Source organism: Mycteria americana, chromosome 22, assembly GCF_035582795.1.
Source record: "Mycteria americana isolate JAX WOST 10 ecotype Jacksonville Zoo and Gardens chromosome 22, USCA_MyAme_1.0, whole genome shotgun sequence".
Lineage (NCBI taxonomy): Eukaryota > Metazoa > Chordata > Aves > Ciconiiformes > Ciconiidae > Mycteria > Mycteria americana.
The window spans coordinates 3,209,533-3,222,761 of NC_134386.1; the positions used below are offsets into that span (position 1 = coordinate 3,209,533).

At 49.7% G+C, this 13,229-nt stretch overlaps 1 protein-coding gene across 12 annotated transcripts in view; it reads right to left on the bottom strand.

Annotated features, from left to right (window-relative positions):
* Positions 1–200: 200 nt before the first annotated feature.
* The window catches only part of FAM117A (family with sequence similarity 117 member A), a 34,229-nt gene continuing 21,200 nt past the window's right edge, over positions 201–13,229 (bottom strand). For 5 of the 12 annotated variants that reach the window (XM_075523081.1, XM_075523080.1, XM_075523082.1 and 2 more), the window contains 7 exons: positions 8,361–8,527; positions 4,737–4,853; positions 4,078–4,191; positions 3,624–3,758; positions 2,874–3,096; positions 2,385–2,505; positions 1,527–1,866 (listed from right to left, as the gene is read on the bottom strand). In XM_075523081.1, coding sequence (XP_075379196.1) covers positions 1,527–1,866; positions 2,385–2,505; positions 2,874–3,096; positions 3,624–3,758; positions 4,078–4,191; positions 4,737–4,853; positions 8,361–8,527 — 1,217 coding nt within the window. Of the gene's footprint in view, positions 1,867–2,384; positions 2,506–2,873; positions 3,097–3,623; positions 3,759–4,077; positions 4,192–4,736; positions 4,854–8,360; positions 8,528–10,726; positions 11,091–11,447; positions 11,551–13,229 lie in introns of those variants that run through there. The other 7 variants (XM_075523084.1, XM_075523087.1, XM_075523085.1 and 4 more) reach the window with 6 other exon arrangements.

A 13,229-nucleotide genomic window follows, 5' to 3' on the forward strand; every position in this document is an offset into this window, starting at 1 on the left:
ATGAAACCCAGCCCGGCTTGCGGAGGGCTTCAGAGCACAGCCTCAAGCTGCTGCTACTCCTTCAGCGGAAAACACGCTGTGAGCCTGTTCATGGCTTCAACATCCGTCTGCTAAACTCTCCAAAGACTCGAGTTTAGACTCAATATAATTTTAATATAATCCCAAAGAAGTACTTTGGATGCCTGAAATTTTATTTTGTTTCCTTTTAACTGGCAATACCACCATCTGCAAAAAAAACCCCCCCCTCTAAACACAAGACAAGAACTCCAAAGCTAACATTCCTCCTTTAAGCTTTGCAATACATACATAAAATACAGACTTCAAACAGCTGCAAAAATAGTGTCTTTGGATGAAAATAGAGTTTCTACATCAGATACAAGAAAATAGGATTCTCAATACAACCCAGAGCCTTTGCAACAGAACACAAAATCAAATACTTTTGTTGTCAAGAGGCTTTACAATCAATGTTCCCGTGTTATCGCTTCACCTTCTAAGGCATCGTGTTGGGACAGCGCTGCTGGACGGGGCAGCGCTTCAGGCTCCTGCCCAGCCGCGTCACAGCTCTGTGCACAAAGCCCAGCCCTCCGCGAGGCAGAGGGGTCCCGGATCCCCCCTCCATCCCTCCCACCCCAGGGAGCCAGCCCCAGCCAGGCTGGCGGGGCTCACGGCTGGAAAGCAGCAGGCAGTTTCTCCACAGCAGCAACAACCCCCCTCGAGCACAACCTTTGTGCACTGCCAGTTTTCGCTTCCATCCCCTCCTCCTGCAGCACGGCCAAGGCACCTGAAGACACCTCTGCCCACAGACAGGGAGACCAGACAGGCAGCTCATGTCTCACACGCCTCCTTCACCCTCAGCCACACAAGCTCTCCAGGGCACAGATCTGTGGAAGCCTGCATTGAGTCACCTGCACTCTCCCCATTTAGCACGGCATTCTTAAGCCTCCAGGCTCCTTTCGAGGGGTAAAGGTGTCCAGGGGAGGCAGAGTCAGGGACCCGCTGCTCTCCAGCCCTCTCTGTGCCAAGATGAGCTGTCTTAATAGTGCAGATACACGTTTTCTGCTCCAATACACCCAAGGGCAGCCATCCTACAGGGCCCTTCTCCCCCCTCCCCGGGGTTCAGCAATCCCAGACACTGGTGAGGGGTGCCAAGGAAGCCTCACCTGAATTCTCCCAGCTCAACCTCATTCACGGAGCCATGGAGCACAAGTTTGGCTCTGCTCCCCGCAGCAGTGCCCGGCTGCTCTTCACCAGCAAAACAATCACACAGGAAACAAAGACAATTCAACACAGGAAAGTGCTTTGAACAGGGGAGGCTCGGAGAAACAAGCCTCTCCAGCAGCGAGGAGTCCCGTGGCACGCTGTACTTCACAGTTTCTATCATCCTCGGAGGAAGCCTGCTGTGGTTCTCAATCCTAGGGCTGCCTCTTGGCCATCACATCTCACCTTCAAGGCACTATTCTCCACAGGCTGGCAGAGACGCACTGAGGAGCCAGAGCTGCTGTTGCTGGCTAGCGTGCCCAAAGGCTTCACACCACAAGAGAGCTGTGGAAGACGACGCTCTCCTCTGGCTGGCCACGCTTCCAGTGTTCGTAATTCAGTGAAGGAGACTTGGACACCTCGCTGAAGCTATCTACTGCAGCATCCTTCCGCACCCCAAGGAACGGGGTGGGGGCTGTGGGCTGGCAGGATGTAAACGTGCCCGTGCCAGGGCTGGAAGAAGCCGGAAAGCCCCTGAAGAGGAAACCCACGTTTGGGAAGAGAGGCTTCACCAGGCTGACGGGGCAGAAGGCAGAACCGGTGGGGTTGAAGTGCACTTTGTTCTTATCTGGGCAGGAAGGCTGAAAAGGCTGATCAGGGCTGGGGGAGCTGAAGGAGAGAGAGAGAGTGGACATGATTAGGAACAGACACTCCCAAGGGCACGGAGCAGCCGGTGCCTGCAGCCACAGGGAAAACACCTGGAGTTGCGCATTCTTCAGAGAGCCTGACGAAAAGCTGAACTGCCTCTGTGAGCTGCACTGCTCTTCAGGTACAGAGCGGCATGAAGAGCCTGTCTGGTTTTGAAAGCACACCTATTTACAGGAAAACCACCTCTTCTCCTCAAGAGGCTCTGCTGGCCGAGAAAAACCTACTGCCTGGGAAGGGCAAGGAATCACAAGATCCTTCCAAGCGTTTCTGAGGGTTAGCAATTCAGCTTTCAGCTCTTCCCACCGGGACCCGAGCAGCCACGTTTTTGTTGGGAGTGTTTTCCTAGAGGCTGCTCCCTACTTTTAGAACAGGGTAGGGGTGGCAATTGCAGCAACAGAAGCCTCAGCTGCCCCCACCCCAGCATCCTCCCATAGGGCCAACTCACGAGCTCTCTCCTGCCAACAACTCCTCATACTTACGAAGCTTCTTCAAAGGCCCGAACCTTCTCACATCCCTCGGGAGGTTCCCGTTTAAACATGTAGCTGTGGTTGGGCCGAGGAGAAGAAGCAAAGGCCAGAACTGGTGAAGGGCTGCCCTCCTCTAGCAGGGAAGAAAAGAGAGATTGAGACATTTTTAAAAGAATCCACAGCGCTCTTTAACTTAACACCAGACATGCTCTTCTAACCCTGGGGCTGCAGGCTACAATACCCCAAAGCTGCAGTATTTTATCTGTGTAGTTCCCAGCTCACATCCTCCCTCTAGGACTGGAAACCAGCCACCTGGAGGGTGATTACTGGAGCTTTAAGTCCACTACAGTTTAGCCAAATTGGCTGAGACCCTCTCTCCCATCTCAGCTGCAGCTTCCAACCCAGCACGCAGACAGGGAGGAGCCACTGCACCCAGCTTTTCGTAGCACTGGCCCTTTGTCTCCCCTGACCTCGCACAGCCCCTCTGCTCTCAGTGTTTACCTTTCTCCTTTGGATCTGGCTGCACCTCATCTGCCGCAGAGGAGGGCTCTTCTGCTGCCAGTCTCACCGGGGTGTGTGGAGAAAGGTGGAGAGGCACAGAAGGCGAAGGAGAAAGAGAGAGGCTGCTACAGCTGCCACTGCTGGGCTCCAGAGTCAGGGACGCATCTCCAGAGCCTCTCTGGGCAGGCGCTGGCGCCCTGTGGCCGTCTGGAACATCCAATATCTAAGGAGGAAGCAAAGTCTTAGAGGAGCAAGAAATCCCCGTCACCAGTCCAGAGGTTTAACAGCAGTTGCATCTACAGAGAGCAGCTACTTGGGGTGCTGGACCCAGGTACAGGCAGAGCCTCCACTCCAGGGAGCGAGGCAGCCTTCTGCAACCAGAAGGACATGGGCCCTTCTGTATCCCCTGACGCGCTTTAGTTCGTACGCTGTCTGGGATCACTGCTCCCACATCTGCACGGTACAAAGTAGCCTTTGGATGCCAGTCTAAGGTAGTGTCTTAAAGCTGTCAATGAGGTGTCATCTATCCTGAGATTACTACTGGCTGATCTCTCACAGCACCAGCAAGTTTTAAGGAGGGAAGCCAGCAGCCACTTGACCCAGTGTAGACAGGGACATGCCTAGAACAAACTAAAAACTAGACACAAAGACTGTCCCCATGGCCAAAACCAGGCACAGGCAGTGTCTGTAGAGGAAAGGATTTCCAAGACCACCCGGAAGATTCAGGGCAATCTTGTGACCTTCACTTACCCGCAAAAGCTCTTCATCTCCCTGTTCCTTCACAAACACTTCCTCCAGTTCCTGGTTTAGCCCTTCCAGGCTCCTATGCAAGCAGGGGCTAAGCCTCAAAATGGGAGATGGAGAAAGGAAGCCTGAAGGAGAGTCCTGTAACAATCCAGAATCAAAGAAGTCAGTTATATCTGCACAAACTCAGCAGTTACACCCTGTTCCTACAGCTCTCCAGGGCTCAGCCAAAGCCTTCCAGGAGGCTGACGGCAGAAGACTGACAGCAGAGTCATGTAAACTCACTAACTGCAGATCAAAGCACAGGGCTGAAGAGGTGGGGGAAGCAGAGAAAAAATTCTCCCTTCTCAGGCATGAGAGCAGAAGCCTGAGAACAGCTTGGACACCTGCCCAAAGGCACTTGCTCTCCACCTCACTAGGACATACGGTGACAGCAGAGCAGGGGGAGACGTGAACGTACCCTGAGCGATCCAAGGACAGCATGGTCCCCCTGGAGTGGGGAGCTCTTCTCCTTTTCTTTGCCACTTCTGCCATTTAGCTTTGTTCGCTGGAGCTGTTGCTTCAGTTTGGCAATCTAGCAAACAAAGTTTCAGCTACAGAACCAGACAAGCCAACACACCTCCACCAAAAAGGATCATGCCTTGTCTCTCTCCTCCCCCTCTCGTCCAACCCACAAGGAAGTGCCAAAATAGAGACTGTTTCAATCGCACAAGCAGCAGCTCCAGCCACCTCTCAAAGGACGGACCAGAAGCACTCACAAGGCCTCGTCACAAACTCCCCTGCTGCAGTGTGGCCAGCGCCCTTCCTCTAGTGGATCTGGGTTATCTTCCACCTACAGAGCATTAGGAACCAGGCCCCACTGGGACCCACATGCGCCACAGCACCGACGAGCAATGCACTGAGTTTCAGTGGAGCTACTTTACAAGAGCTGCCTGCTAGAGGAAGCCAACAAGATCAGTCTTTAGCTGAATCACAGAGTGCTAGGTATGAGAACAGGGGCTAAGGTCTCATCTTCAATAGCATCCTGTCCTCCCACTCCCCTCCCATGCAAGCAGGAGCCTCCTATACATCAGCAACTAACACAGATCTTGCTCAAGCATAGGGAGGGGTCTATTTTACCTCTCTGCGGTGATCTGTGCTACCCCAAGAAGCAGAACGCTTGTGAGTACTGGAGCTGGCTTTCCCCACTTCCACATCATGCCAGGACACTGGAGTCTGAAGTGATGAGAAACACGGCTGAGAACAATCACAACATTTACTGGTTTAGAGACTGGTAGTAGAGTCCTAAGAATAAGTGATCAACTACTGCCTGTCACAGTCCTATTCCAGTCTTCCCCCATTAATACAATACTCAATAATGTGCATTAAGCGATGACCACCTATTTGTATTTGCCAAAACAAAGTCATTTTGGCCAGATCTGTGCCTATCAGGAAACCGGACCTCACAGACCTACATGGCCAGACACCTGCCCAGAAGTCAGTGGCTTAATCACCCCAAGTACCTGGCGAGATAAAGGGCACCAAGCCATTACCCCAGAGAAACAACCGCGACCGCCCCCTGCGCTGCTTGCACAGGCTCCCGTCTGATGAACGGTGACGTAGGGTTTCAGGCACTCATTGTATGAAGAAGCATTACCAAGAGGAAAAGCCTCACCCAACTGTGAGAACACACAACTTGCTTCTGAGACCTCAGGCTCCCGTATCGGAGTTCAAAGGCGTAACCAAAACCAGAGCTTGGCCTTGCAGACTGAATGACTGCTGCTGCTGCCAGAGTGCTGGAAGAGCCCAGCTGCCTCTCCAGCTCACGTCCCTCCATCTGCAGGGCTGGCAGTTCTCAGCTGACTCTCTTCATGCAGAAAAACAGCCTCAGCACCACATTACGCAGCTGTTTTCCAAGCAATAGCTACATTTTGAATATCAATGGAAATCAGAAAGGGCTGTTAATCTGATCAGCAAAGGGTGTGAACTTCCTTCCACTGAACTCTTGTCCTCTCGGTGGAGACTCCAGGATTGGAACAGTCCCAAGGCACATCATTTTCAAGACCAGCCATCATTTTTTCCCCAACATCACATTTCAGTGCCTCTCAAAACGCTCACCCTGTGTCACTGCTGCCTGCCATTTCTGTGGGAGGCTTTGGATGATACTTCCCTCCTCTATCCTCAGCGACAGGCTGCCAGAAGGTGCAAGGGCCTGAGAACAGTTCCTCTCCAAGCAGCTTAACTGATCTCCCCAGAGGCTACTGCAAGAACAGCAGCTGTTTTAAACAACCCCGTTGAGTCATGAGGATGACAGAAGCCTCTTCTCTCAAAACAGGTTTTAAAACCTATTTAAACCAAAGGAACAAGGCAAGTTACCTAGAGAGGTACCAGGTTTCCCTTCTGTAAAGGGATACAGGTGATTTCTAGGCAGAAATCCAACCCTTTCCTGACTTAGGCTCTGAATGAAACCCCTCCTTACACACACCACTAAGCAGAGCGCACTGCGTTCCCTACAGCTAAAGCCATTTGTTGTCTAGGTCTCCATTTTGCAATGCCTGTAAGCAGCAGACATCATGGCACAGAAGTTGTTCTATTCGATTTACAGCGTTCAGTTTGGTTTGAGAGAAGAAATCCGTTCAGCCTGAACCACTGCTCTGAGGTCCTGCTAAGCTCAGAGCAGTTGGCCACCGCCATCCCTGTGCTAGCCCCGAACCGTGCCAGACAGAGCCAAGGAACAGACCAACACGATAGGAAATCCTACGGCAAGGACCAACCTTGCAGTTTCAGCACATGGCACATCTGATCTCATTTCCTACCTCAAATATTCTCTCCTAAACAACTCAAACATCATTATTTGGCTGTTATCCCAAAACATTGTGTCATTTTATATCCCAGTAGATCACGCACATAAGAAAGCTAAGGAGAAGAGGCAAAGTTCTAAGAGACAAGACCGCAGCCCTATCCCACACTACTGCAAGAGGCAAGTCTGTGGGAAGCTGAACTCCAGCTGCTAAGAACAGTCCTGCTTTGCAGGACACGACCAAAACTCTCCTCAAGTCACTGGAAGCCTCCTGAGCCCTGTTTGGGAAGTCACTTATTGCAGCCTATTGCTGTGATACCCAGAGCACCGAGCACTGCACCGGTGCTCACACACACACAAAAAAATAGGGCCTAAAAAGGAAGAAAAGACGCTGTTTGCAATAGGAAGGCCTGAAAATGAAGAGCGTGTATGTGTCCCACACCTCTCGCAGGCAGACTGTCAAGGCAGAAGGAAATTACAGAACCTTTTGTACTAACTGTGGCAAAACCGCTTCCTCAGAAAAAGGAGAGAAAAAAATTGCTTCGCACAGCAACATAAAGCCACAAGCTCAAATCATGTATAGTGCTGCCACCCTCACCCCCACACTGAGCACCTGCAGTTGTATCTCTCACTTAACCACCTTATGATAGCAAATCTACAGAGCTCTGCAAAACAGCTGATCAGTAGCTGAATAAGGAGGGAAGTAAACATGTACTGGCTAGCAGAGAAAGTCCCAAGTTTGATAACTATTAAGCCTGAAAACACGGCAAAGTCCTGGAGGTTACGATGGAACATTTTGTTAATGCACAGGGTGGTCTAGAACTGAGGACTTTATTCCTACCTTTCAACAGACAAGTCATTTGACACACAGAGGTTTGTGTGTGAAACAGTGGAGATCACTGCTCATTTCACAAGCATGTTGCAAGGTAAAATTAGCATTTGCAAGACACTTGCAGATAACTGATGAAAGACTCTGCAGTGAATAGGCCAGGTGTGCTGCAGAGGAGTGATCAGCTCCATGCTCAGCATGGAGTCTGAATTAACACAGTGGTATCTTCCATTTGGGGAAGAAGGAGGTGCCCCTCTTCTCCAACCCTTTCCCCGAAAGGGCCACAGGCAAGAAAAACTAATTAGCCCCAAATACTGGGGTTAAGTGGCCCACCGTTGCTGATGAAGACAGAAAGGAAGAGTGTGCTTCCCTGACTCAGAAATAGAGTTAGACAAATTCTTTCCCTTCCTTTCCAGCACGCCCTCTGCCCTCAGCAGCACTCTTGGGCACTAGAACTGAAACAAAAGCAGGCAAGAACACTTTGGAAAAGGACAATGGAAGCTGGAATCCAATTGAGAATTTCCTGCAAACAGCCCAGTAATAAATTGTTGAATAGCAAAGATCAAACAGCAAGTTAACAGAGATTGAATGTGCTAAATAAATGACTTGTTAAGCAAACGGATGCTCTTATCCTTCTGAATTCTTTCACCTCTGCAGATAGGCGAGCACTATTTGCTGCCATACAGTAATATTTACAGGTTGCTAAGAGTTCCTCGAGGTCTGGAGCTTTTCCATTCTACAGCAGAGAGCTGCGCCGTTCGTGCTAGCGAGCCCTTCTGCGGGAGCACCCTTGACTTCTCGCAGCGTGTGGCACACAGCCCGCGAGTGTTATATAAGGACTTGGCCCAGAACTGCAAGCCAGAAAAAAAAAAAAGTAGCACTGAGCCAGTACTGGAGCAGAAAGCCAGAGGCCATCTGCCTCCAAACAAGGCCAAGGAAATTCTAACTCTGCACCAAAGTGGAATCAATTGAAGCTGAGAAGCAGAAAGGGAAAAAAAGCCTTCCTGGAAAGTTGCAGCTGGACGGATGGAAATTTAATGCCTTCCCTATTCACCCCCAGTTTACACAGCTTATTTCAGTTCTGCAACCCTCTCCTGGCCCAGAGAGTTCAAGGGCAGTCTGCAGGCATTTATACCTGGGTAGCTTTGTCATTCATGCACGAAGTGGAAGCTCCTTCGGCGTCCCGCGGCCACTGTCCTAACAGGTACGAGCCCACGATGGTGTCTAGTGAAGAGGTGCGTCGCACACGGGGCTGCCGGGGACGGCAGGTCTTCTCAACAGCAGCAGCACAGGGAATGCTAGCTAGACAAGGGGGAAATAAAAGAAAATTAGACTTCCAAAGCCAAGATTCAGCAACAGCTATCACAATTAACAAGCTCACGTCCATTGCAAAGGTCACAAGAAGGAGCATACAGCCTAGCACATACAGCCTGGAGAAGTCCATTTACTTTTTGGAAACCAGAATTCTATTGCTTCAAACGTGCCCAGTGAGTTCCCACTCTCACAACAGCAGCAGCTCTTCCCTGCCAAGGCCACGCTGCTGCCCAGCCTCAGTGCGGGCAGTTTTGCTGCTCAAAGTCAGCTATCAAAAACAAGCAGCGACAGAAACACCACTTCAGTAGAGTGGGCCAGCAAGGGCTGGTGGATCGACTGCCCAATCTGCCCTCCTACTCACTCCTCTGCTCTGCTGCAGAGAGCCATATTCACGCTTATCACCAAGAGATTGCTTCTCTAGAAGCAGAGATTTTATTGCAGTCCTTAAGTGGCTGCTTGAAGGCATCGATCAGACATTCCAGTCAAAGTCAACGGAGCTGCTACACAACCAAATTAAATACTCGGCATGTCCACATTGCTTTTGCATGAGCTCTGTAGGAAAAAAAAAACCCACTACGCCGCCTATAAGGCCGTATTTCTTACTAGCTGGAGCACAATGCTCAGTCAGAGAACCCAGGCTCTTGCCCATGGTAAGACCCAACAGTGAAAGGGAGCCTGGGTGCCTCAGCTCCCCCCAAAGCAGCATGCTATTGCTTGCTTCCAATTTCAATGAGGCCAAGATAAAGTCCACAAAGTTTTGGATCCTCCAGCGGGAGGATCCAAAGTGCTTGGTGTCATTAGTAGGTGCGTAGACATGGTGGCTCAGGGACATGGTTTCGTGGTGGACTCGGCAGTGTTAGGTTTACGGTTGGACTTGATGATCTTAAAGGTCTTTTCCAAGCTAAATGATTCCATGATTCAGCAAAGACCAGAACGGGAGACGTGCAACCTGTTCATTGTCATAACCCATCATTGGCAGGGCCTGAGTGCAAATCCAGGAGCTCTGGGTCTGCCCAGCTTCCATGGGATGGCCGCGCTGCCTGTTCAGACATTACTTTCATAACGGTAGCTAGAAACACGATTAACAGAAAAGCTTTGTAAATAAGACTAGTTTAAGTTTGTGTGTCCGCAATGATGCACACCAGTGCAATCCCATCCCAAGGACAGAGAGCCAAGTATCTCTCTTGGCAGGCTACAGCAAGGGGAGACAGAGCACACGCTTTGCTCGCCTTCCCCGTCTCCTCCATCACATCCTGGCCAGCTCCAAGCTAGATGTGATCAATACACAGCCCACAGGCAGGCAGCACAGCTGCCCTCTTTTGCAGCCCTGTCATCACCCTTGCAGCTGAAAAAAGGCATTATCACCAAAACCAAAAAGGTATCAAGAAAGAGGCAAGTTCAAGCCAGCAGGAGAGTTGGTTTGCATTTTGTTTTGATTAGACATGCAAATTACCACGCACATTAGAACCAGCCCTGTGGCCTCCTGGTAAGATATTAAGGCCACGCACAGCACTCTGCTCCAGGTGCTTTGTGTACAGACATTCTCTCCTTCCTCCCCAAAATGAGGTCATGGCAGGCAGGTACCAAGTTAACCACACTAAAACCAGAGTTAAAACTGGCAAACACAACATAGTGCTTAACAAATACCTCTGTATACAAAGGTGCTGCAGCACCCAGGGCTGAGACTGTTCCAGGGACATGGCCTGTTAAATACATCTTTTTATCAGCTAAATACCATTTGAGCAGTGGAATTCGAGTTCTAGGTGAGAAAAGGGTAGGAACAAAAAGCCATGTGGGAGGGCGAGAGAAGCATTAGTCCTTGCATGACAGCCACACCTCGTAAGGTCCACACTGGATTAAACACTTATTGTGTCGGGTCCAGCTGGCGTTTCAAGGCACACTCCCTGCTCCCAACAGTTAACAGTAAGACAGCCACCACTAATTCTAAATTAGAAACTCGTTAGTATTTGCAGCTTCCTCTTCAGTGCCTCATTGCCCCCACAGGCTACTTTACTTGCATCTCCGTTACGTATGACTTCAGCTGTCTCTTCCTCTCATGCTGCTCCCCCCAACTAGGCTGCTGGCAGAAGAACTGAATGCAACTGCCATAGGGCAGCCCCCCTCCCACACTGCTTTGGCAACACACATCCCCCCCAGAGCTCTCCAAGAGGCCCCCTTTGATACAACCATCGCATCCAGAGTGACCGGGGCCACCTTCGTACTCCAAATCTTCCAACAGGGCAACAGTCAAAACCAGCCTGAAAGGACCTTGGGAACAGACATGACCGAGAGCAGAGGAGACGAGAGCAGAGGCGACACGGCCACCTACAGTGACAACTGCATCAATTGCGTACGATGGCTGACAAACATCTAAAGCTATTAACGTATGAACAGCAAGAACCGTCATTCCTTCTCATGAAGTACAACTCTGCTACCCAACGACTCAGTTTGTTTTTAAGCAGCACCAAGAAGCCCGAAGGGCAGAGGGCAGCTGGGAGATGCAGGGCAGGGCGCTGCTGGAAGCAGGCTGCCCCTCCTTATGGTGCAAAGGCTGCGTGCACAGCACAGCGTTTCGGGCACGAGGAGGAGGGCGCATGAGAGGCGCCAAGGCAGGGTGGAGCGTCCTGTTTACAGCTCCGTGCTATTATCATCCCTCCGCACCGAGCCTGCACAGCTGCCACCTGGCCACAAGCTCTGGAGTTGGTCCAAGCCAGCTCCACAGCTGAGAAGTGTCAGGTTGTGGCACTTTTGCTTTTCATGTGACAGTAAAGCTGCTGCAGATAACAGAACCATCGCAGTATCTCCAGGAGCCATTTGGCTGCCTCCAATTGCTGCATGAGGCTTTCATGCAGCCACAAGTTAGAGACTAGTGCAATGCACGCATTTAAAAGTAGAAATTTTTCAGTACTGGAGTCCCAGATTTGCAGTGTCCCTAGTCCTTCCCAACCACATCAGCATCAGTGAGCTCAGAGCTTCCTAAACAGTCTCTCCAGGCCAGCCAATCTCTGCATCTAAAAAGAGAAAATAAAAGTCTTCAGTAAACTTTTATAAGTTTCCGGGGTCACTTTTCAATAAAGAATACTTACAGCTGAATCAAAAAACGATGGCAAGCAAAAATAAAGTTCCTATTACTACCTTCTTTAGAGTTGTAAAATATTCTTCCTTCCCTCTCCAGATTTCACCCTGGGGAAACTGACCCTTTAGTATCAGAAGAATGTTTAGAAATGTAGGGACATGCTGTTCAGACCCTGACATTGTTGGAATATGCCCCTGCAAAGGCCTATCTTAAAGTGATGAAGCTTATAAACACGGACTGTTATTTTAATCAGCATAACCAGCTTTCAGGTTAACCAGGGAACGACGGGCTGTCTGAGGCTTCACCGTGCAGGGAAGCTTTCCCCGCATTCTGTAATATCAAGGCGTACCTAATGGTTTTGGATGCAGTTTTCAGTTTACCGGCTCAAGCAAGACTTGTAAGCTTTCAGGAGAGAATCTGTCAGGGAGAGTTTAGCTGAGATGGAACCTAAGCAGCTCTGTCAATAACTTATGCAAGTATCTTCCACCCCAGTGTAAGAGAAATGACTGCTAATTATTTAAGTTCTGTATCAGCTTCTCCCATCTACACCTTTTAATGCTCTTTACAACACATCATCTTATTCAGATGATGCTCCTGATTTGGGGGATGGCTGCAGTAAGATAACATAAATGCCTAAGTTGAATTTCTCATGGGTCTGTCAAACCACAGCAGGACCCTGTGACACAAACATCTCTTTTTAACAAAATATTAACACCAAACCAGGCTGCTGGATGTGTATCAGTGTCTCCTACCATACCCCAGCACCACTTCCTTGATCTTTAACATCTTCCTAGACAATCTAGCCATCAGATCTCTAGACGAAACATTTTTTTGCACGACAGCTACTCGGACACAGGTCAGGTGGCACAAGCAGAAGGGACACAATGCTGGCATTGCTATGGTGGTTACCAGAGCAGGAGCTCCTACAGCAGAAAGGAAATAAGCTATCCTACCATGCCAGAGCACTAACAGAGCACCTTATGTTCATCTTAAGGACTGTATTGCTTAATGAGTTACAGCTCTAACCAACAGTTCTGGTGTAGAGCAGGCCTTGGCCATAGCATCACCCTGAGCTTGCTGGCTCCAATCCAACAGAGCAGGAGGTGAGGCTGGTACACAGCAAGAAATCCAGCGTCTTCCCTTCTCCTCTTCTTGTTTTAAATTTTAACTGGACAAGAGACACGCAGAGGACTTCCAAAGGGTGTTAAGAACAGTGATCCACAAACCACGTCAGGGAATCGCATTTCATCTGACCTCACTCTGCAAGATGGTACTTGATCAGAAAACATATCTCCTCTGAGGACCAAAACCACTTTAACCGGGCATTTCCTGTGCAGTGACAAGAAGCAGAAGTATTACCGAAATAAAGATCAAAACTGAAGCTTCAACATTATAACCCGTTTAAATCTCATTTCAATTTCTCTGCAGTTTCATCATGGTGAATCAAGTTACCTGACAGGTTGTTGCCAAATAGGACAAAAAATTCTCAGCAGCAAGCAATCTTCAGAAATAGATCCTCAGTTTTTATTTAATTACTTTATTTTCCAGATGGAGCAGGTAAAGGAGATTTTGTGTCCTGACTATTGCACTGAGGAAATGCAACAGAATCAGGCT